The sequence below is a fragment of the Stigmatopora nigra genome, chromosome 21 (genome assembly GCF_051989575.1).
Source record: "Stigmatopora nigra isolate UIUO_SnigA chromosome 21, RoL_Snig_1.1, whole genome shotgun sequence".
NCBI lineage: Eukaryota > Metazoa > Chordata > Actinopteri > Syngnathiformes > Syngnathidae > Stigmatopora > Stigmatopora nigra.
The window spans coordinates 7,499,067-7,522,647 of record NC_135528.1 but is presented as its reverse complement, the minus strand read 5'-3'; the positions used below and the strand labels follow the sequence as shown (position 1 = coordinate 7,522,647).

General features: G+C 43.0%; 3 protein-coding genes across 6 annotated transcripts; 1 reads left to right on the top strand and 2 right to left on the bottom strand.

The window, feature by feature from the left end:
- Positions 1-3,309: 3,309 nt before the first annotated feature.
- mrpl3 (mitochondrial ribosomal protein L3) lies at positions 3,310-7,974 on the bottom strand. The gene is made up of 10 exons (XM_077743836.1): positions 7,746-7,974; positions 7,374-7,555; positions 7,181-7,272; positions 6,647-6,745; positions 5,651-5,750; positions 5,503-5,563; positions 5,282-5,393; positions 4,629-4,706; positions 4,450-4,527; positions 3,310-3,522 (listed from the first exon to the last, which is right to left on the bottom strand). The coding sequence occupies exons 1-10, from the start codon at positions 7,814-7,816 to the stop codon at positions 3,373-3,375; spliced, it is 1,023 nt and encodes a 340-aa protein (XP_077599962.1). The 5' UTR covers positions 7,817-7,974; the 3' UTR covers positions 3,310-3,372.
- An 890-nt stretch (positions 7,975-8,864) lies between these two features.
- On the bottom strand, positions 8,865-23,331 carry cpne4b (copine IVb). Of its 3 annotated transcripts, XM_077743834.1 has the most exons (18): positions 23,202-23,321; positions 19,338-19,421; positions 17,272-17,748; positions 16,083-16,273; positions 15,831-16,010; positions 14,819-14,890; positions 14,663-14,737; positions 14,155-14,238; positions 13,994-14,083; positions 12,779-12,877; positions 12,561-12,641; positions 12,425-12,484; positions 12,221-12,354; positions 12,054-12,108; positions 11,911-11,962; positions 11,591-11,724; positions 11,184-11,420; positions 8,865-9,610 (listed from the first exon to the last, which is right to left on the bottom strand). In XM_077743834.1, the coding sequence occupies exons 4-18, from the start codon at positions 16,251-16,253 to the stop codon at positions 9,479-9,481; spliced, it is 1,656 nt and encodes a 551-aa protein (XP_077599960.1). In that variant the 5' UTR covers positions 16,254-16,273; positions 17,272-17,748; positions 19,338-19,421; positions 23,202-23,321; the 3' UTR covers positions 8,865-9,478. The 3 variants fall into 3 exon arrangements, with proteins under 3 accessions (XP_077599960.1, XP_077599958.1, XP_077599959.1); XM_077743832.1 differs by having other exon boundaries at positions 14,663-14,890; positions 23,202-23,331; XM_077743833.1 differs by lacking the exon at positions 23,202-23,321 and adding an exon at positions 19,613-19,739 and having other exon boundaries at positions 14,663-14,890.
- Positions 18,388-22,458, top strand: dync1li1 (dynein, cytoplasmic 1, light intermediate chain 1). Of its 2 annotated transcripts, XR_013330340.1 has the most exons (14): positions 18,388-18,773; positions 18,972-19,045; positions 19,640-19,756; positions 19,829-20,059; positions 20,126-20,280; positions 20,340-20,433; positions 20,509-20,644; positions 20,718-20,829; positions 20,903-20,962; positions 21,037-21,081; positions 21,147-21,234; positions 21,311-21,433; positions 22,083-22,309; positions 22,351-22,458. XR_013330340.1 is itself a non-coding variant. In XM_077743835.1 (13 exons), exons 1-13 carry the CDS (start codon positions 18,676-18,678, stop codon positions 22,199-22,201), a joined length of 1,452 nt encoding a protein of 483 aa, XP_077599961.1. In that variant the 5' UTR covers positions 18,388-18,675; the 3' UTR covers positions 22,202-22,458. The 2 variants fall into 2 exon arrangements, 1 of the variants encoding a protein (XP_077599961.1); XM_077743835.1 differs by having other exon boundaries at positions 22,083-22,458.
- Positions 23,332-23,581: the final 250 nt, after the last annotated feature.

The following is a 23,581-nucleotide window of genomic DNA, read 5'->3' as shown; positions in this document are numbered from 1 at the left end:
GCAAAATGTCATTCTGTGTGTGTGTGTGAGAGCTAACAAAAGGAAGTACGTTGTGCGTCTTTACAGGGTCGTTTTGCTCAAAAGGCCTATCGACGTGATTTCAGATTGGGATCAAAACGTGTCAAACATTGTTAAATATTATTTTCAGGTGACCCTGAGTGCCATTCTAATCATTTTTTGTTGTTATCCTTACCAATTACAGATGCGGCTCTAAATTAATTTAAAAAAGAATGAACAAAAATTAGAATACCCTACAGAAAACACTAAATGGATGTACGTTACGACCCTAGGCCTTAACCGACTCCTCCTTGCGACCCCCCCACGATCGCGTGAGAGTAAGATAAAGATTCCCAGCGCCCAGCCGCCGGGTTAAATAATTAATGAAGTTTGCTCGCCTAATTCTTTTGCCTCGGCTCGACGGCCGTGCCAAAGGTCACCAAGTTTGACTTTGCCCACGCACTTTCCCCACGACGTCTTCGCACCCCCAACCCCTCTCCCTTCTCACCTCCGCATCGATTTACCGGCCACCCCCGCAGTTCCTTTCTGGCGGTGAAGATTTCCGGATGAAAAACCCACCTACCCCACCTCCTAATCACAACACGTCTCATTTAAAAGCCGCCCCCTACTAATAAGCCAAAAGGTTATACGTCTGTTATTTGATTCTCCGCCAGCGTCAGGCTTTTTTTTTTTTTACAGTAGCGAGGGGCGAAACGAGACACCTTTACAGTGAGGGAACGCGCTTGACCTTGCTTTGACGATCTTCTCAATTAGCTTATAAAGATGAGCCCGCCCCGGTAAAGGAGCAAAAGGGGAAGCAAGTGTGAGCTTCTGGCTGTGTTGCCATGGCGATGGCTCATAAGTCCTGCCGATAATTGTGCGAGAGCCGGCGAGCGCCCAAAGGAGCTCAAATTTACGTGCACCCCGGGGACGCACGCCCAAGTTGCGAGGGAAGAACGCCGACTGTGACGCCCAAAGGCCCGTGGTGATATTTTCAAGAGCGGGTGGCCAAATTTAAAGATGTGGAGGTAAACGAGTTGAAATTATTAGGGGGTAATTTCACATTTTGGAAGACATAAGGGCGCCAAAATTAATTGTGTTATTGTTTTTGGACTTTTGAGGTTGTTATTCGGGGTGTTTGATGCTATAGTGAAGTTAGTTTAATTTTGGCAAAGTACAAAAAATATGGATCACATATTTTAGAAGAACGTGTTCAAATGGGAATGGGTTTTAGGAGTTAAAAAAGCATCAGTTATTTTAAAATTTGCTCTACTTTACAATGCCAGTTTGTCTCCCAGTCAAACGAAATAGATCAAAAGTTTCAAAGTAAAAAGGGGCAATCATTTCACTTTAACGGCCTCTTGACAGATTTAAGCAAAAGCCATCATCAGTGCGTAAGCAGCTGCATAATAAACAACGACTCGACTCGGCGTAATCAAGCAAAGATAATGAAAGCGCTGATTAAATCCAAAGGCAAATTCCAGTGTCTATGAAATTGCGACAACAATGCTCTCATTTAAATCCTCCGACTATGAAGACTCGACGGAAGGAAGGAGTCCACGTGCTCCCGAGCCAGCTGTCTCTTAAATAACACTCTCAATAATTCATACGACATCTACACGGGGAGTCCACTTTGCGCATGGGTGGGTGTCAACAAGGAGCGAGCGAATGCTGACCAAGTTTGATTGGAGGAAGAAGCTTTGCTTACTGGCTTGCTCATCACTAATGGAAATGGGATGGCTGGCTTGTTGAGCCAGCAGAAGGCCAAAGCCAGATCCATCATGTCACGCATACGTTTCAAATCTAAAGCATCGATTTGGCTCCAAAATGTTGACGGTGGAGGATGGCAGCGCTTCCATAGACGCAAAAAAAACAAAGTCTTTTTAAGTTGCAATACCATATTGAGCCTTTGATAACAATTTGAGGGCTTAATACAAATTTTTTTATATATTTACCACTATGAGTTTCATTCCCCGAGCTACCTTTTTTTGTTTTAAACAGTAACCCTTTTGTAAAAGGAGATACCATTAAGTTATATAAGGTTAGCCTTAACGTAAAGTAGTCGTTGTAATTTAGTATTTTTTCCACCAATACGACATGCTTCGTTTCTCACAGTAAAGAAATCCAATTTAGAGTAAAAACTCTCCTAACCGATGGAGTAGTGAATAAATTACAAATGAAATTGCCTGCACTCAATTGGCAAATGACTCGACAAGTCACTTTTTAAAGAGTTCATCAATAACAGATTGGACTGAATGACTGACATTTTGGCTAGATCAGGGCTTTACTACTTTGCTTTAAGTTGCATACGATAAAAAATCTAAACCGCAAGTGGACATGGAGATCTTGACCCCTGTCAAAACAAGAACTGGATGAAACCGCTTCTTTAATTCTGTAATTTAAGCCTTCTTCTTCTTCTTCTTCTTCTACTTTTCAATTGGACTGGCTGAAGTGGAGATGACTATTTTGTCCCCGGCACATAACAGGATGTTCAAAAGATAACATTAGCATTTCAAAGTGGCACCTGCTGCCCGGGCCGGCTTTAAGATGATGGATTTTACATGCTGCCGCGCCCTTATCTATTAAATCAAAAGCCATAGCGTTCGTTATCCATCCGGACTCACAGATGTGTTGAGCTAAGAGTGTTTCGACACTTGAGCTGGCTTGCGAAAATTTCACTCAACCCACTCAAATTATTGTCTGCCATTACGCGCAATGGTTCACCTTAAGATTTTATCTCATTTTAACTCTTTGGCTACCGCTTAGATTGAGTCACATTGAATTCATTTGAACTGGGAGGACTGGCATTGAGTTATTCTGTCATGGATGAGTTGTTTTGAATTAGAAGTTCATGGGTTAACATTTAAAAAATCATTTTTTGACTAACACCACAGTATAATGTCTCAAAATAGAACACTAGGTATGAATTTGGAGGTGGCACTTCTCATTTGAGGGGTCCCTACAGCGCAAAAGAGGAAGCACAGCGCTCCCAGCGGGACGTTTGATCATTTAAATAGTGGCCAACGCAAACACCCGCCGGTCGCCTCCTGCTGCAAAATTAATGTCCTAGTTTATATCCTCTTAAGCGCAAATGTCAAACCTTTGTCAAGGCGCCGCATCTCCTCCAGATGACCTTTGACCTTTATCCTTCCTTCCTTCCTGTTCTTTGGTCCTTTTGTGTCGACTTCCAGGCTTTTTTTTTTTTACACGGTCCTATGGTGGGTTCCTCTGCGAAAGAAAGCAAAATCGTCCTTCACTGATATCATTTCTTCCCGTCCGGTTGCCATGGTTTCACAGGAAAGAAAGTGGAGCTTTAACTGGATTACACTTTATTGGAGCTTGGGTGTAAGTAAGTGTGTGTTAGTGTGCGTGTAGTCAGGTGAGAGATAATGACTCCTCCGTGTGAACGAACATGTCCTCGTCGTAGAGGTCTTCGGGAAGGTTGCCCTCCTCTTCGGTGAAGAAGGTAGGGAACGGGGGGCTGCGCAAGGTGTCTAATCTGGTCGGGAGAGTGCTATCCCTCACCTGAAACACGGGAAATGGATATTGTTGTGACTGACGTTTCATTGGATGGCCGATGCTGCCGTATGCTAATTTGACGGAAAATAATAAATATGTCATTTAGACTGCTTTCTGCAAAGAAGATTGAAGTGTTTTTTTGTCTATCAAAATCGTTTTGCGCAAGCTGGACTTTATTATTATTGCTATTTGAGATCTACTAATAAAAGATTTAACTTTGGATTTTTTTTCTTAGTGTCAATAGAAAAACCAAAATTTTAAGTAAAAAAAATATAATATTTGTTGATTAATTATGTCACGACTTTCTAACATGACAAATGTTTACATTTGTATTTAATTAATGTTATTTTTGATTAACAATAAATTGAATAATGGTATTGTTTACACTAACAAAGTACAAATGTTTATTTTTGAGCCTCTATAATAAATTGTTTTAATCCTCCAATAAATCAGAGTGATTTGGTTCCATTTTTAGCTATTTAAATTCTATTCAGCCAACTTTTATTAGCGCATAATTTTAGGTCACCACGGGTTAACCCCCACCCCATAAAAAAAGTGTAAATGACCTCATTTACATATGAGCCAATTACAAGGCTAAAATGGATTAGCAGACTATCAAGAAAATCTTTTGCGGCAGCCTTTTTTTTTTGTGTGCTAATGCAATCTGAAGCGAGCGATTCCACGCCGAGCGTCTGAGCCAAGTATTTGTATTCATTAGGGCTTGGCCGCAAAACAAATAATAGGCAGCGCGGGGACGGACGAACGGACGGTGTGGATGTCGCTAAGATCATTAAGGCGCACTCTGCTGATGTAGCGGCGTGTCAACGAGGATGGATCGCAGCTGCTAACGGCGCTTTCGCAGGTACAAGGTCGGCCGGGGCGGAGCTCCGCCTCTAAACTTGGCCTTTAAACGACGGGCGTGATTATTTTTACCTTCAGTAAGCAGTTCCTGTGGCCGGGGACCGAGCCGTTTACGTAGAGAATGTTGTGCTTGGTATTGACTCTCCATATCTGCGGAAGGGCGGTGGGATGGGGAAAATGATTAGGGGGGGAAATTGCCCACGGGGAGGCTCAAGGTCAAAGCGCCGCTTAGTTTTTATTCCCGGATTCACCTTGAGTCCGTACGCCGTCGTGTAGAAGTTACCCATCTGGCCCGGCATTTTCTTTCCTTTAAAAACCTTGGCGGGATCCTGACAAAAAGAGAAGGAAAAATGTTCTCATATTAGTGTATAAAAAGAGACAGAATGTTTGTTTGAACTAAAAAAAATAGTAAAAATATTTTGAAAATCTACTAGAAATTTAAAATGAAGATACGATAATTTCAAAATAAAATAAATGTAAATAAGATTAAAAAATGTAATTGAAAAGAAGAATACATTTCTTATTATAAATACTAGAGGCTAAACAACTGACATTTTTGCAAAATATAAAATTAAAAATTTAAAGCTGAATGGAATATCAAAATTCAAATAATATTAAATATAATTGGATTCCACATGGATTGAAGTCAATGACAGCCAATGAGATCAAAGCCGCTTTCTAGAATGGACCAAAAGGAAAGAACATGACTAGCATTAAAGTCCTTCTTTCAAAATGTCAACTTTCTCTCAAGTTATCATAATTTAAAAAGTTACATTCTGCTGCAGCCCACAGAAAAGCTACATTTCAACATTTTAGCGCTGCTAGCAAAGCTATTCTTTGACTTAACCCTATCAAAATAATAATAATAGACAGTAACGACACTTTAAAAAAAAGTGTGCCTTACTCCGCCTGGTCCAGAAGCTCCAGGTCTGCGGTGGGTTTTAGTTTGACCGTGGCTGGCCGGCTGACCTTTGAATCCCCAACGCTTCATCACCCCCTGAAAGCCTTTCCCAATGCTAAACGGTAGAAAAACACAAAAGACATGCAAATGACTCCTAAACCTTATATGTGTCATGCATTTTCCAACAACAGAGTAAATGTTGACCCAAAAAGGGCAAAACTTACGATTTGGCAGTAACATCCACGTATTGGCCTGGACGGAAATGCGCGGCGAACAAAGGAGTGCCTGCAAATGGGCACACAAAATGCTTTTTAAGCCAAAAAAATCCCACTAAAATGACAAATTTGCTAGAAAGCATGTGCATGGCGGTACCTGGTTTGATGAGAGCGTTGTCTGAAACTTTAAAAGTGGTGACTTTCTGCTTAGGAGGCACTCCTGCATTCATGTACATCTCCATCCGCTGTTCCGATCTCTGTCAATCAAGTAGACAGAAAAGGAGAATAAGGCAATGGAGAAGAACCAACAGACAGACGCTGGCATATTCAATCTGACAGCGGGCCTGTTAGGAGTGCGCGCACACACTCGGCAACGCGGCTGACATTTGCTGGCGCTCCTCTCGGTCACTCGGAAAGCGATCTCTTGCCTTCTGTTGCCTGAAAATCACTTTGGCAAGAGGCTTTCAACTCTGTCAAACTCAAGTCTGCGGAGAATTCCAAACTGCTCCACGCTGTACTTTAAACATCGTAACGGAGAAGAAGCATCGGACTCAATCAACGACTGTCACTTCAGCGGCGGATGTGGCACTGATGAGCGAATGTCTGAGTCACCTTCAAGTTTATTGGAATCATCAAAGTCGACACTCAGATGAACGACGGCGGCTGTCTTTGCCGCTGTAAAATCTATTGAGCTTCAATTCCTTTCACGCCGCTCATATGAATCCACCCACATGGTGGCGAGGGGGTGACTATCATTTCCTGACTTGCGTTAGCGCGCTAGCCCCCCCCCCCCCCCCCCCCCCAAAAAAAAAGAGTCCCAAAGGAAGCATAATGACATAATGTAGTTATATTTCCATAAAGCGCTGATATGATTTTGTCACACTCGTGACCTGCAGCCACAAGTATATTAAGGAACAATATGGTGGCTATGTTATTATTACGGCATTAAATCAAAGGCATGGAAGCTCGGGTGAAGTTTGAATTGACTCTTCTGCTATATTTGGGATGGTTGAAATTAGATTAGCGTTCAACGCGTCATCACTTTTGTGTCAATTAAATCTTTCGCTGCTATTGACGCTGATGGATTTTCAATCCATTTGAACTGGGAAAAGAATATTGTCGCCAGAGGCCCGGAAATGTGACGTTTTCTTACGTAGAATGGCGAGGCGTTTTTTCCTCCGACGATGAGAGCGGCCGTGTTTCCATCGTTATCTTCTTTGGAAATGTGCTTTATCACATGGCAGTCTCGAACCTGAATAAAAAAAATATAAAAAAAACATTTATACTGTTTGTTGTTCCTGGCATATATTTGGAAAATATTCCTAAAAATATTATTCAAGCAATCATTGTGAATAGTACAAGTTGAGAATACATTTAAGAGTATAAATCACTAGCTTACGTTAGCATTCATACAAAGAAGCAATTATGAAAAAGGTTAAACTTCTTGTCAAAAAATGCCAATAACTCTCTTTTTGTGAAATATAATAACAGACTGAAACTAAAAATCAAACAAGTCCACAAGAACATAATTTTACAATGAATTCTTTTTGTATATTTCATATACTGGTTTGCTGGAATGTCAATTGACTTTCTGCCTCCATTTTAAGATACACATTCACTACAGGCAAAATGGTTTCCATTTTTTTTTTAAAACCACACTAGAAATGATTGCTTCGTGTATATGTACCTGCAACAAAGTAGCAACACGTCTTTCTCCACTTTTGGTCCACAGAGGAGCCATTCCCAACTTCACAGCAACCAGACCAACTCTTCTGCTCCCTAAAATGAATCCAATGTAGAAAAATACGAGCATATTTGAGCAAACAATTGAAAACCTGTCGTTTGTTTCGGCTTTCTTTTGAAGACGCCGACCGACCGACCTTCCGTCCATTCGTGTCGTTCCCACGGTTCATCTTTCAGCGGGTTAAGCTTGCTCGCCGTCTGTTGTCTGAATTCCTCGCCGGCTTCGTGCTTCATAAACTCTTTATTTTCATCGGTGAGGTGCTCGTCAAACCACGTTGCGGATTTTAAAGTTCTGACACACGTCCTCGAATGAATGGAGCTGCCGTAAATGGCAAAAAACAGTCAATTACAATTAACGACTCCTATCTTTTATAAGGAAATGTCACACGTTACATTAAAAGAAAAAAATACATTCGACCAATATAAAAGTCACATGCTACATTAAAAGAAAATGAATTCGACAAACAATTTAAGTACATATTAACATAATGCTATTAGCATTAGCAAACCTTTTAGCTGCTCCTCCAAGACGAACCAGAAGCGCTCTTTGTTGAAGAACACGACAACACCACGTCGACATGTTGTTCTACTAATTATTTTCAAATATACTTATTTAATATTTAGAAATGAAAATAACAAGCGTCCTTGTTTAGGAAGAAAATCCTCTTGAAATGCGTGCACATGTCTTGTTCTAAATGTCACCCCGACAACTTCTGGTGTGTCCGGCAATTTTCAGTGTTCGTTATGTTCCTACTACAAAATGGTTACCAGAAGAAAGGTTCCGCTTAAAACATGACTATAAAACTAACTTAAAGTCCTTTATATACTCTTTAAATTGCGTTAAAACATTCTGCAATTGCATTCCTTGAATGAAAATCTGTATCTGTATTATTTTCATTGCTAGTCTAATTCTATATTAAATGTATACTTGTACTATTTTATTTGACCCACAAAATTCCCAAAGGACACCATGCATCTTATTTTGTAGGCCATTTTGAGTGGTCCAATGACCTAATTCCCCCTTTTGTCTCTGTATTTTTTCTCATTTTCTTGACACACAAATTAGATCATGTAAATTCATACACTAACATTTTCAAGGTCATGTTAAGTCTACTTTTTGTGTAATAATAAAGCTGACATTTAAGAAAAATGTCTTTGGTTCACTGAGAGTATTGACTGACCCAGTTACACTTTTTTTGTGCAATGAGTTCATCATTTGTTTCCAAGAGTCTTGCACTCATTTGCTGCCACAAGAGAGAAAAATATTTCCGCATTATTCATTCATATTTGAATTTTTGTAATCTTTTATCTTTTTTTTAATGTCATTTTCCCACAAGCCCAAGATTATTGCTATTTATGTTTCCAAACAAACGGGTATGCAGCTGTGCCTGGATGGCGACTGACAATGAGGGATGACTTTCTATCCTCAGTGGCTCATTGCAGCCTTGCACATTATGCAAATAGTCATTACGTACACTCAGCATCCTCAACGCGCTGAGAGACTTGCCACAATCACCACAAAACAAAACAAAACGGCCTAGTTTGTCCTGTTGTCCTTCGCTTTTTTTAACTCTTCGCCAAACTAGATCGGACATCTCTGACCGTCAATTAACTTGTCCAAATCGGAAAATGGTAAACAACGCTTTTATTTGAATCCGCATGCATTTTACAAGGAAAAACAGCTGACATATTTGCATCTACGACACGCACCTCATCTATCTATCCCTGCAAAACTCTTTACAATTTAGGAATAATATTATTAAGAAATTATTACAATAGGGTTGTTTAACCCTCCAAAATGACGTAATCGTAAAAAACAGCCCGTAATGTCACTGAAATGACAAATACTTTATGTGATAACCAGCAAGATTTGCTATGTGGGGAGAACGGGGTTGCTTGTCATCATTTTTGCCATTCATTTTTTTATTTTATGTCGCAATCAACCCTTGTAACAACCAACCCCGCGCTCCGGCCTACCCATGCATTTATACCAAGCGTTAATTCGTTAAGCTAGTAGAAATACAATGCTATTTCTCAGAGTACATTGTTGACTTTTGGTCATCTACGCCCTTGCTAGTTATTTGAATAAGGTATGATGTCATTTCTTTGGATTAGCTAAACTAAGGTTTGCATGCTGGTTCTAGAAATATCATGCAACGACGGGGTCCAAACTGGGTTGACTTGCACAAACTATTTCCGGGCGGCTAACCCGTCTCCCAATTGTACATTTGCGGGCCTGGAATCAGGGACTGAAGGTCCTGCTGGTCTCGTAGTCCGACATGCACTTGGGTTTGATGCCTTTAGCATTGTAGTAATCCACCACTTGGTTGGGGACTTCCGCTAGGACGCTTTTCGCCAAGGCGGCCGGGGACGCCTGCCAATGGGGAGACGGGAAATAGAGAATACGTCAAGACGTGCGCAACGTTAGCCACGCGTGACCAAACAGTCTGGAATTCGCCGTGGAGTGGTCACGCTGTCATGGCTCCGACGCCGCCGGACTGACGTGATCAGACAAGCTTGGACGAGGGGAGAGAGGGGAAAAAGTTGGACGTGCGGCCCGCCGGGCTTTGCCTGGCCATGGATGAGAGGACCCGCCTTTCAATGCCACTGACGGCGACCCACGTCCAATCCTTGGAATGGGATTTTTACCATTTATACAGTGAGGGAGGTTTAAATTCTTTTCTTCGTTATTACACCCACATTAGTATGATGGATCCCTACAGTATGACTTTGCAAGTGCATTGGGGACAAATAAGCCTTTAAATAATTGATGTGATCACTAAGGAAGAAAGACTGATGCGGGATTAAATCAAATCAATTAGGTGCATTGAATTTGCATACCAGCTGTTCTCTGGAATGTTGCTTTATCCGACCCTCCCAGTCAAAAGCATTTGGACATCTAGTGAATATTATAATTTCTAAACTCTCTATAAGCACGCCGACCACTTTTTTTTGCTCTGGCGTCGATCCTCCTAGTTCCCCGAGACAAAGCCCTCCCTGGACATGGGCTCCACCCCCTGGCCTTCTAATTTCAGCCCTAGCCCCCCCACTCCCTTCCCTTGCTAGCGTCTTGATTCAACTGTGCCAGTGTCTGTCTATCTCGCCGGCACCTCTTAATCCCCTCTGAAAAGAAACGACAGAGCAGAAAATCACCTCTCCACCTCTGTTACACACTCCCTCGCTCCCTTTTGTCATTAGTTTCACTCGACGTTGACCCGGCAAAACAGCGATTACGCCTTAGCTCCACGCCTCCGTTCTTTAATCGATATGTTTGGCCCCATAACTCGGCCATTTCTATTGACCTCCCATTGTATTTAGTGCCATATTTTACCAACTCTAAAAAATGCACTTCTTTCTTAGTTTACATATTTCTCCTCATTATCATAATGCCATTTGAGTAATACATATTCAAGTTCCAATGAACCTCTGTACTCTGTAAAAACCATTTCCTAAAATCGGTTATGTTTCCACCTGGATTTGTTTATGCTAATTGGCTTTGGCTAATTTCTCGACAGATGGTGCTTTAAATGTGCTATACTACATCGTTTAAAAATATTAGAATTCCGCTTCCATCGGGCGCCAGTCACGAGTTCACTTGGGCTAACAGTTAGCCGCTAACTCCTTGACAAACATTGCTCAAATCTATCATTAGCCCAAGTTATGCTAGCTCGCTCTTTAAGTCACAAAACAAATGGAATGCCAATTCATGGTCCATAAATTTCAAGCCAATCCAAAGTGGAAAAAAAAGTGCGACTTATGACCCATAAAATACGCCGAGCGCCCGATTTCCCGACCTGCCACCGAGCAAACTGGGCGTCACTAATCCGGCCAAACAGGCGCTGTCAAAGCCCGACGGCGTCAACGCCAGGGCGCGTGCCAGCAAATGGTCGGCGACAGATCCCAGATGCGACCATTCCGCCCACGTGGCAAATGTGCCCTTCACTCACGTGCTTGAAATCCTTGAAGGGGACGAACTGAACGATGTCTCGGAGGACGGGCTCGCCCTTGGGGGAGCGCAGGATGCCGTCGTCGCCGTCCAAGATCTGCATGTCGGTGAAGTCGGCGTTGCCCACGCCCACGATGATGACCGACATGGGGAGGTGGGAGGCGTGCACGATGGCCTCCCGTGTGTCTGCCATGTCGGTGATGACCCCGTCGGTGAGGATGAGGAGGATGAAATATTCCTAAATGGAGGCGCAGAAAAAAAGACAGTTAACCATTTGGGAGTTGTTATGGAGTTTGGTGTGTTTTGTGCCAGACACTATTTTGAGTTATATGAATCCAAACAATTTTTTTCCACTCATTATCTACTTTAGACTAAATATTGATATTTATTTTTCCCTTTCTCACCCACCATGGCCTCTTTGGTGTGCATCTCCTCAGAGGCGGACGAGGCAACTTTCTGGATGATAGGGGCGATATTGGTTGGCCCGTACAGTTGAATCTTGGGAAGGCAATTCTGGTAGGCCTCGACCACGCCTTGAATTCCTAGATACAAAATAAATACAAGTAGGCCTCGTTCCTTAAAACAATCACGTTCTCCTGCAGCAGCTTCCAAAGATAGTTCACGGCTACAAGCGACGGAAGCCCATTTCACACGTAGAGATGAGTGTTATCTTCCTCCCGAACGCGCCGCACGCCACAAGAAAAATGTCTCCCATCGTCGCGACTCACCGGCGCATTCCGGATTGTCTTCATCAAAGTTGACGGCGAAATCATGCGACACCTTCAGATGAAAAACAAGAAAACAAGACTTTGCCCACTGGCGTATTTGTGGAGAATTTGCCTTTCATCTCCGTCAATGGCGCATCTTTTACCTTGAAGTCTGGCGGTATTAAAGCTCCAAAACCAAAAGCGGGGAACATTTTATCGCTGCAGAGACCCCGCCATTCATTCCGGAGACAAGAAAGAGAAGATAAGATGAAAGGGGCACAATTAATGAGGGCCAATGTGCGTGTCCAAATGCAGGTTTGGCCGTTTGTACCTGTCGTAGTCTTGGCAGATCTCCCCCACGGCCACCAAAGCTTTCAGATACTCGTTGGGTTGGTACGGGTGGATGTAATGGAGGGAGCAGCTGTTTCGAGGGTCCCCATTGGACGCCGTAAAGTCTATCGCCACCTGGGACCCACGCACGTACGGACGTCGCGGACCCGTAATGGCGGATGACGGCGAAATGGACGGAACTTACCGTGAACTGGATTTGACAGCCGCCCATGATGTAATCCAGGAATGAATACATTTTGATGATCTGTCACGGGAAAAGTGGAATCGAGATGGCGCCGATTTGGAGGAAGAAATGTCGTCGGGACGCGGGGGTGCTTTACCTTACAGTGGTTGAGGAAGATCAGGCCGGAGTTTCGGTAGTTTTTCTTTTTCATCTGGTATTTGGGGTTGATGCACTCCCACTAATGCGAGAAATATTGAATTAATGCCTTTATTGTCATTATGTAAGTATAATGGCCGTATACTATGACAGCCAATTGCACAGCACAAAAAAATGTTGGGTATTGCTGTCAAAAACCTGAATACCATCCCATCTCACCTGCTTTCCCTCAGGCTCCGCCCTCATCTCCTTAAAGGTGGTCTGAAACTCGCCGATAAAATCGTGCTTGCCATTGGAGTCCCAATCCCAGACGGTGCACTGAAAGACACACAAAAGGGTGAAATAGCGCACACACCCGCGTGCGCACACACGGGAAATGCCATGTTGAATGATTGATAACCGGGTCTTAGCGGGGGGTTTGGGTGGTTTGGGGGGAGGGGGGTGTGCGCTGGTGAAATATTAATCGGAGGATGCTGGGAGGTATGTGGCTCAGGAGACATGGTGTTTTGTGCGTGGCTGTGTCTCCCGGTGGAACAGCGCCCGCCAGGCCGGCCAAGATAAACGCTGGCAATCCCGCGCGGGTAAAACGGGGAAGTCAGCAACCCGCAAACACACTCTTCTTAAATATGGGACAAAGTTGTCGACAGAAAAGCCACACAAGGGACGACCATAAAAACTGAAAAAAAAGGCAGTTTTGACTGTGTAGGAGTCAGCAGCTATCAGATACTATTCATTTAATTTTGTATTTATTTTGCTAATGTAATGTTTTTAATTAACTTTAGTGACTAAAAAATAATTCATTTTCTGAACTGCATATCTTCCATGGGGTGCTGGAGCCAATCCCAGTTTATTGCTATGGTGTATTAATATAAAAAATATGTTTATGCAGTTTTTCAAAGGGGAATTTTTGATCAAATCTTAGTTTTCTTCAATTTTTACCATTTTTAATTTGAATTAAAATCTGTCTATTCCAATTTTTAAACAGTATTTTTCAATTCATTTGTTTTGATCCAAATTCTAAATGATGAGGGATGTCAAAGCAGCGCCCTGGTGGTTGCTAGGCGGCGTTCCTGGACTTGTTAGGCTCAGCACTTGGAGAGTGCAGAGTGACCTTTAAAAGTGAGGTTACCCTAACAACTCCCAATCAACAAAGCTCGATGACAAACGTCAACCCTGGCTAATCAAAAATTGTGCTTTGGAGTGCTCCGCCTTGATTTGCGCTTCAGTGCTCTTTTTTAAAGAGCCCTTTTTAGCAAACAGGTAGAAAAAGGCGGCTCTTTTTCTACCGCGCCGAGTTAACATACCTCTGAATATTTAATGAGCGAACTCATGTTTATTCACGAGGAACCTCTCTTGCGCTCGTTTGCAAAGATTTATACCTAAAGGCCAAAAATTAGCCAGCCCAAATCAGACGAATAAATAACCCTGGCTGACCTTTAGCTCCCGTTCCTGATGGCCACTGCAGAGCGTATTCAAGGAAACTTTAAAGGACTTCCAAACGGGGCTCAAGTTGTTCATCACCGTCTGAAAAAGCGCAAAAAAGGACAAGTTTGACCAAATCCAATGGAGTCCGTGTAAGAAAATGCGTTATTTACCTCCGTCCGGTGCACCAGAGACTCGCTCCCGTCGTCGTTGAGTCGAAAGATCTCCAAGAAGGGATCAGATTTGCTGAAAAAGTCCTTCAGACGAAGGGGAAATACTCATTATTCAGATTCACATGCTTGTTTTTCTCCCAGTGTCCCAGTCCAAATTGTCCAAGTTCCCCCAAAGGCACAACCTGTTTGGATTAGTCATTTGTGACGGTGCCAGCCAGCCAACGTGTACGCAGGGGGAACTTAAAAATTAATATAGTTATCTCTAGGTGGGAGATAGTCAGGGTTATTAACCGGATGTCTCTTGGTGCCTACTTTCCGTCCTGCATTGAAATTCATGTAGATGGTGGGAGGAAAGCTATATTATCAAGCTATTGGTTATGTCTTGATGAAATGAGGACTTTATTTGCAAGGTTTTTGATAAAAAATCATTATTTGTCAGTGGAAAGACCTTCATAAAACACATTTTTTCCATTTTCCACCTGATAGTTAAAGATTTTTTCATTCCAACCTTGTCGTCCAACTTGCGAGCACTGAAGGAGAGTTCGACGTAGTCGTCGTTACCCGTCAGCTCCTCCGCCGTCACCTTAAAAAACGTGAGAAGCAAAAACTTGCTGGTTACAAAGAGTCTCGCCAAACGCAATCCCATTGGAAGCGGCGTTCTTACCATGATGGAGGACTTCCCGGCGGTGTTTCCTTGCTTTAGAAGCGCTTTAGTGAGCTTCCTTTGTGAAACAATCTAAAAGTCATACAGGAGAAGGTCATTATCTGCTTACTTTGTATACAAAGTAGCCTCGGGAGGGTTTTTTTTTGCTATACAAGAGCAAGTACGGAAAAGGCGGCTCTCCACAAGACTTTTGATTGAAAAGGCCGTTGGCTTTCTACGATCCAATTTCAGTAAACCTCTAGCAATTACTTTAGAATAAAATCAAATCCTCTTTTCGTGTCTTCCAGTCCAATTTGTCATCTTTGCTTGTACATATTTTTTGGGTAAGAAAAGCCCAATATGATTTGCTGACATTTCTTTGGGATCAGTTGAGGTCGTGGCTCTTTTTATTGAGCGCCAATCCTATGTTTTTTTTTTCTCTCTAATTGCCCTTGTTTAACGAGCAAAACTCATAAATAAAAGGCATTAAGTATTGATCGCACCACCGTGGTTTTAATGATAGAATAAAGCGTCCTCGTTCAAATTGCACGATCGTTGGTGCTGAAAACGTCATGTCAGTCGGCGTCTTGGCATAATATACGAGGGCAAAATGAGTTTTACTACTGGGTCGGGACGGTGCCGCAAGTCTGGGCTGAAGGACTTCCATCCCATAATGTTAGTGACAGCGGCTGACGTGAGGCGAAAACATCCCATTGGGATTCAGCGCACTGCCGCCCGCGCTTTGGCTCCCTGGCACTGGAATAATTGGACATGTTGTGTGATATATATACTCTTGTCCGCTTCCAGATTCTACCAACAATGTTTACACATTACTATTATCTTTACATTTTGTTTAAGATCCTCCAAAAGGAAAATTTGGCTGGGGATTGCCAGTTAATATCGGACATAACGACTCCCCTAATGACTACAAAAATAGAGTACCGGTGATGGTAGTCATGCTAAAAATCTTAAAATAAATATTAAATGAAAGTATAGTACGACTAAAATGAAAGAATGTTAGAAAAAAAGCAACCTGTCCCAAAGTGCACTCCATGGCTCCGAGAAAGTCGGCATCGCGGAGGCCATTGTTGCCCGAGCTGATGTCGTGAAGTTCAAAACGCAGCCTTTGGACTTCTTCAAAGTAATAATCCACCAGGAAGATTTTGGAGAAAACCGGTCCGCTGCTGCTTCGGATCACCTCCGTGCGGTCCACCTTCGTAAACACAATTAATTTTAATTGCAAATTACAAATAATACTTTATGATGAAGGACTGACTGTGCATACCTCAAACCACTGTCCGTGCGATTGCATCTTGAGGACCACGCAAGGGTCGGGCTTAGAGAGGGCGTCTCGGTCGGAGATTCCCCGACAGGCCACTCTCAGCTCCACTTTGGTTAGGCACGGCGAGCTGATGAAGCCCAGCGTGGCTTCGGCCGACTCGTAGATATTGCTCATGGCGGATGCGCAATCACGGCCTTTGAAAGACGACAGGCAGACGCAAAGTTTAGCATTTCAACCAGACACTTTCATTTGACGTCAACGTGGAGCTCTTATTCCGAGTCTGTAAAGATGTGAGATCCATTTTGCGGGTGCATTATGTGTAAAGCGCAGCTGGCCCGAGGCCGTTTTGTCTCACCCCTGAGGATAAGCGCAGGTCTGCAGATGTGCTCCATGCTACAAAGTGAATATTAATGCCTGCCTGTGGTCGCATGTATCTTCCTTGGGGAAGGCGAGCTCCTAGGAAGTGGGTCTGACTCTGACCTGGATCTCCCTTGCCCCTTCCTCCCTCCATAATTCATCATTTTCGCCTGTTCCCGGAGTTGCCGGCCATTATTTTTAGTCAAGTGCGGCTGATCGGCGACAGGCCGTCACGTAAAAGCCACCTTAACGCATCTGCAAACTTTTTGGCTGCCATCGACTTTAATGGACGTCCCATCCATTTTTCTGTCATGTTAACCCTATCATGCACAAAGTATGATTTTTTTAAAGGACATTTGTATAAGACACTGGTGTTAAACCTGTAGCACAGGAGCCATTTGCGGCCATCCAATGGTAGTCTTATTGTTGCCAGCAGGTGTTTTGTAATGGCCAATAAAAATAAGCAATTTGATATTAAATGAATGGATGAACTGAAGGATCACTTTTGGTAAAAAAAAAAAAATCAATATATATAGTCACAAACGAATGATTTTTTTTGTATAATCTTTTAAGTGGGATGGCCTGCCCAGACGTCTATTGCTGTCAATCAATGTTCCATATAGTGATCCATCTCTCTTTCTCTAACTACCACAAGACATACTTTGTGACCCGAATGAGTGTGGTGGAATTCTATCCAGGAAAATACTGTCGTCGTGACCCAAGTGAGAAAAGTGGAAAGAAGATGAGAGCCCAAAGACTTTTCCCTCCAATGCAATCTTACGAAATAAGGCAATTGGAAAAGCAGAATGACATCCTCTTGGGACGCAAAACTCACCCCGTTATCCCAGGCAAAGAAGTTCCCCCCGGCTTTGACGTGACGATCCCGGGCGCCTATCTCTCCGTCTCCGGATCCATCGCCGGCGTCTTTCTCTCCCGTCTCCCGCTTTTTGTCTTGACGGTCGAGCCACGACGCGGCAGAAAGACCAAAGCGCTGCGTTGACGAGCCAGTCTCAGCGCCGCATTGGGATTCCCGGCGGGTGAGCGCTGGCTGGCTGGCTGGCTGGCTGGCTGGCCAGGACGCGCGCCCAGCAAAAAATGGGATGGGAAGGGGGGGCGGTGCGCCACTTAACTGGAGTTTGTAATCCGCCGACTCCTCCGGGGGGGCGCGCAGCATCCGAGGACCCCGGCTCCCGAGCCGGGCACGGTCTGTCAGCGGCATCTAGCGGCTGCGCCGGTGGGAGTGTCGGCCATTCTCAGCTTTGATTGGCTCCGATGCGCTTGGGCCATCTGATGATAAGCGGTGACCGCGCACCTGAGACCAGAAAAGAGCCAGATGACTTTTCTGCGGATGAATTTCAAATCGTAAATTAGAGGCATCATTTCTCAAATGGGGTCATTTGCAACTTAAATTAGATTTGATTTATTATTCATTCATCATCATGACTATGGATTCACCCATATAAAAAATAAATGTTTTTTTTCAATAAAATATGTGTATAGTTTGTCAAATAGGAAAATTGCAAAGTATGCACATGACTTATTTATTCTTCTTAATTTATTAAAAGCATTCTACTGTGGGTTGCAAGTTTGAAACCACTGTCCTATTTGGTGATATTTGACTAGATTTTTTAAAACAAATCAGAATTAGTGTGTCAAAGGATTGAAATTCCAAAGGAAGTCACTTGCTTTGTAAAGAATTAAAGGTCCTAATTGTGAATATATCTGTCCACTGTAGGCACTATCCCAGAACGGTTTAAATACCACCACCACTGACTGCTATTATGTACATATGCAGGTAAGATGGATGTACTACTTTTGTCCACCGGAGGGCACCAACCTCACCATCACCACCATTGTCTTATTCTATTTGTACTAATAAACGTTACTGCCTAAACATCATGGAACAAGTCCATGACGTGTAAAGTGCTTTTATCCTCAAACGATTTGAATTTTAATCTTATAATAATACGGCCAGATGGAAACGAGCCCATATGAGAGATAAAGCACCCACAAAACAGCGTGTATTTTGCAGTGTTTGTGTTGGCAACCGAGCTAGCGTGCTTCAGGTCAGGTTTAAGCGACTCGACTAGGGGGTGCTTGAGGGTATATTTGGGAGGAAGACCCCCGCCCATCATTTTGCGGTGCGGTTCGGATCGGTTCGGTTGGACCACGCCCGGCCCCGCTGAGTGCAGCTAATAGCTTCATCCGGGCACTCTGCTTGCTTGACAACCCTGCGAAGATGGCGGCCACTGGGAGGAGTGCATTATTATCCTCCACCTTAACCGGATCCAAAACCACACTGGAAAACCAGGAGGAGGATGACGGCCAGAATTTATGGTGCGTGCCGACCTCTTTTTTACTCTGGGCTACCCGCAACAGGCGTCTTTAAGACGTAATGATCCGGCGAGGAGCTTGATTTGACAGCTAGCCGCCTGCTAACATGTTAGCATCAGGACCAGACAGACATGAGCAAGCTAACCTGATGTTCATTGAGGAATCATCCCATACTATTCATCCCTTTTTTATGTCTTATAGGTCGACTATCTTGAGCGAAGTATCGACCCATTCAAGATCAAAACTACCATCTGGGAAAAATGTGCTTGTTATGGGTGGGTATTGGAATATAAGAGTGATGAAATATGAAATTGTCCTATGTGCAGGGGAAATAAGGTTTTATTTTACAGCTGTTTTTGTTTTACCTTTTTGGGGGCAAATGTCGCCGGACGGATGAGTGTAGTGCAAGTCATAGTGGGGGCATTAAATTGCAATGATGCTGAGGAGAGGATGCTCAGCATCAGCTAGTGATGCTCGTGCTGGGTCAATCATTTAACGTGGATAAACAACGAGGTTATTGATTGACAGTGTGGAAGATAGGTTCATAGAAATGTCTGCTTTACTTACCATCAAAACAGCAGGGCACGGATTGGAGTCCCTCGCTCGGCTTTAGTGGAGATAGAGAACACAGCGGGGGGGATGTGGTGCATCCTTCAAAAGACCAAAATACAATGTTAGAGTCAAAAAGCACAACTTCATATTTGAAAGAGAAAAAATATGATTTAAAAATAATACAAATAAATATTTGATACATGATGTCCAGAGCTATTTATGCAATCACTTTTTTCCATTTAAATTTATATAAAAATATAATGAATTGAAAAACATGAGCTATTAACTACCTATATAAAAACTCTTTGTATTTTTAGGCGAAGTTGGTTCAGGAAAGACCACGTTGGTTGCCAAACTACAAGGCGTGGAAGAGTACATGAAAGGCCGAGGCCTAGAATACCTCTACATCAGCGTCCATGACGATGACATCGACGGTACCTTTAAAGACTTTAACATAAAAATCTGCTTTTAGATTTCCCTCCCCTCAAATGTCAGTCTTGTTTCAGACCACACCAGGTGTAACGCCTGGGTTTTAGACGGCGACCTTTACCACAAAGGTCTACAAGGAATCGCCATCCCGTTGGACGCCATCAGCGACACGTTACTACTAATAACGGTGGACATGTCCCGACCGTGGAACGCCCTGGACTCGCTCCAGAAGTGGGCGGCCGTGGCCCGGGAGCACATCGACAAACTGCGGGTGCCTCCGGAAACGCTGCGAGAGCTCGAACACCGACGTGAGTCACCCTCGTCCACCTAGAAAATTGTATATGTTGTAACCATGGCAACGTTTTTGCGTCTAGTGGTCAAACAGTTCCAGGAATACGCGGAACCCGGTAGCGGGGACGACGGGACCCCGCAAAGGAGAAATGAGGAAGAAGAGAGTGTGCTGTTGCCTTTAGGGGACAACACATTGACGCATAATTTGGGGATTCCGATGGTAGTGGTCTGCACAAAGGTACGTAAGATCTAATTTGTGTTGTTTTCTGTTTTGACGGCGATAAATGGGCCCTACAGTGCGACGCCATCAGCACTTTGGAGAAGGAGCACGACTACAGAGACGAACACCTGGACTTTATTCAGTCCCACGTTCGCCGTTTTTGCCTCCAGTGTATCCTAAAAAACGCTCGCTGTGGTTTTTGACATTGCGCTATTGACAAAAGCAACCTTGACGCAGGCGTGTCAGATGGCGCGTCGCTTATTTACACGTCGGTCAAGGAAATGAAGAACCTGGACGTGCTGTATAAATATCTGGTTCACAGACTTTACGGCTTTCCCTTTCATTGCCCGGCGCAAGTAGTGGAAAGAGATGCGGTCTTTGTGTAAGTTTTTACACTCAAATAAAACATACATAAATTCATAAATGAGGTATGACTAGTCTCTGTCCTGTGTCAGTCCTTCAGGTTGGGACAATGAAAAGAAGATAGCAATACTGCATGAAAACTTTCAGACTATAAAGATAGACGACGGCTTTGAGGATGTCATTGTCAAACCGCCCGTTAGAAAGGTATGGACTTTTTGAGTGAAAAAATAATCTAAGTTTCTACACTGATTTCTACAACGATTTGATGTTCTTTCAGATTGTACACGAAAAGGAGATCCAGGCTGAAGATGATCAAGTTTTTCTGGTAAAATTGCAGGTAAGATGTTAGCTGATTGCCTAGAAATAGGAGTTAATTAGCGAAATAATAATATTTTGTTTTGTTTTCTTTAGTCTTTGCTTGCTAAACAACCTGCTGTTAGCGTTGGGCGACCGGTGGTAAGACTACTTTTACTTTCTCTACTATTTCTCGAAAAATCCTTTAAGCTAAATTATTTTTGCAGGACACTGCATCCAGAGCGCCGACCGGTTCACCACGAACGAGCAACCGTTCCGCGGCAGCTAACGTAGCTAACGCCATGCCACAATCGGGTAATGTCTTATTTTTAGTATGAAAAACTACGCCACTATTTTTTCTTGACACTACTTCATCTCAATTTTGACACAGGTCAAACCAGCGAGGGCGTTTTGGCCAACTTTTTTAACAGTCTACTGATCAAAAAACCTGGAACCGCGGGAACAGGACCGGCGGCAAGCGGCAACAACACTCCCGGAACGGTCCGCAAATCGGGTAAGCTTCTCCTGTTTTCATTCCAATGCTTCATTTTTTTGCCAATCAATCATATTGTTCCCTCATTTTCTTTTTAAAACCGCATTCCACATTATTTTCACGTCTAATTTCACTGTTAACATCACTCACAACACATGTATGTTTGCCCCAGTCCGAGGATGTTGGCCCCGATAAGGTGTGTTATTAGAACAAGACATTTTCCAAAGATTGTTGCCCATATGCATTTGTTTCCTTCCAATTCAGTTTTTTTTCTTTTTGTGAACGTCGCAAGCATGAAAATTCAACTGGAGCTGCGCCCATTTTAATTAAAAAATATTTGCATAGAGCTTTAATAACACGATTTAAAAATAGATTAGCTAGCATTAGCATCTAGTTTTTCCCAGGCATGTTGCATTGCATTTGGTTAGATTTAGACAAAAGTATTTCACATGATTTCAATTACGGCTGGACAACAGAAACACTGGTTTCCAGTAAACAAATTTTCCTCCACTTGGTCCAAGGGTGGACATTTTCCCCATCTTGTTGGATTTTATCCAGCCCTAATTTTAAAGGCGTAAATGCAGTTTTGCTAATGTAATGTTTGCATGCGTCCTATAAGCGAGTCCTTCTTTTTGGCAAACTTAACGACCGATTTTCCTCCTCTGGGCAGGCTCCAAACTCGGCCTGAGCGACGTCCAGGCCGAGCTGGACCGCATCTCCAACCGAGAGTCGGATTTGGACTTGCCCAACGCCAACGAGACCCCCGCCTCCGACGGCCACAACACATGAAAAGTCACCGCGCTCTACTTCTCCCCCTGTCAATCACACTTTTGCTTCTTTTGCCCTCCCTCCCTCCGCACAGACAAGGGGAGAAAAAAAATGGAAGAACGGGAAAAGGAAAGATGGACACCCATTGTATTCCTACCCTCCACAAAAAGACTGATTTCTTTCTTCATACCTTATTTTCTTTCAAAAAATCAGGACGTGTCACTGTAAATGCAAGAATGGCTACTTTGGATATGAGGGACCAACGTGGTGGTGGTGGTGGTGGTGGTGGTGGGGGGTAGACTGGAAGGATTTGTTATTATTTTTTAAATATTCAAAAACGATAGAGAAGGTGGTCAACCATCCATGAATTATGGTGGTTCTGTTAATGGTAGAAATTGCACTTAGATAATAAACTTATGGCCAGTGGTTTCAAACTCATTGGCTGCCATTGACTGAGATAGACGTGCTTGAAAAATGAACAATTTGTACTTTAACTTATTACCACTTATAACACTATTATTGAAGGAACATAAACGACATTCCTCCTATTCAAACTGATTTGATGCTATGTTATGAATTAGCACTTTAGCTGCTATTGGACATCAATGGTAGCTAAAGTGTAACTTTACATACTTCTTAAAGAACATTGTCTATAACGGAGTAATCAATGGCAGTGAATGAGTTAGGGGCAAAATAATGGAAGCGATTGGGAACACAAAAAAAGGCCTGGGATAGCGTTTTTTTTTTTTTAAGGGACAAACATACATGTGTGTGCGTGTAAATGTGTGTAAACAATGAAGGATGTGAGAGTAACTGACATGTATGATGAAGTTCTCTATTTAAAACCAAAAAGCAAAAAAATAAATAAAAAAACACGACTATGCCCAACACTACATTATTCGAAATAGACCTCAAACACAACATAGACTTTAGCATGACACATTTTTGTTTGACATTCAACCAAACTTCCAACAGGAACTGTAAAAGGTTGAGCTTTACTTGTAAATACTGAATGACGCACCTGTGACTTCATAGGCGAGCGAGCTTTTGGCGTCCAAGCGCGGTCGGTCGGGTCACATCTAGAATGTAGTGCCGTCATCTTGCATTTCAGACTTCTGTCTTGGCGTTTGTATAATCGGATCTGTTAAACAGTCAAATAAAAAGGTATTTATTTGGATTCATTCAATGAGTCTTGATGGTACAAATGAATGTTGGGAAAAATGATATGGCGCTTCCCAGTTTGCGTGGAAGTGGCTTTTTGAAATAAGTTTCCAGCTGCAGTTTTGTCAATCTGTTCTATTTATGTAGGTTTGTGTTATGTGATGATTTATCATACACTGCTTGGTTTGCTGGTAAGGGCACCTCTAGTGGTCGTTATGCCTCATTGATTTTAGAAATAGG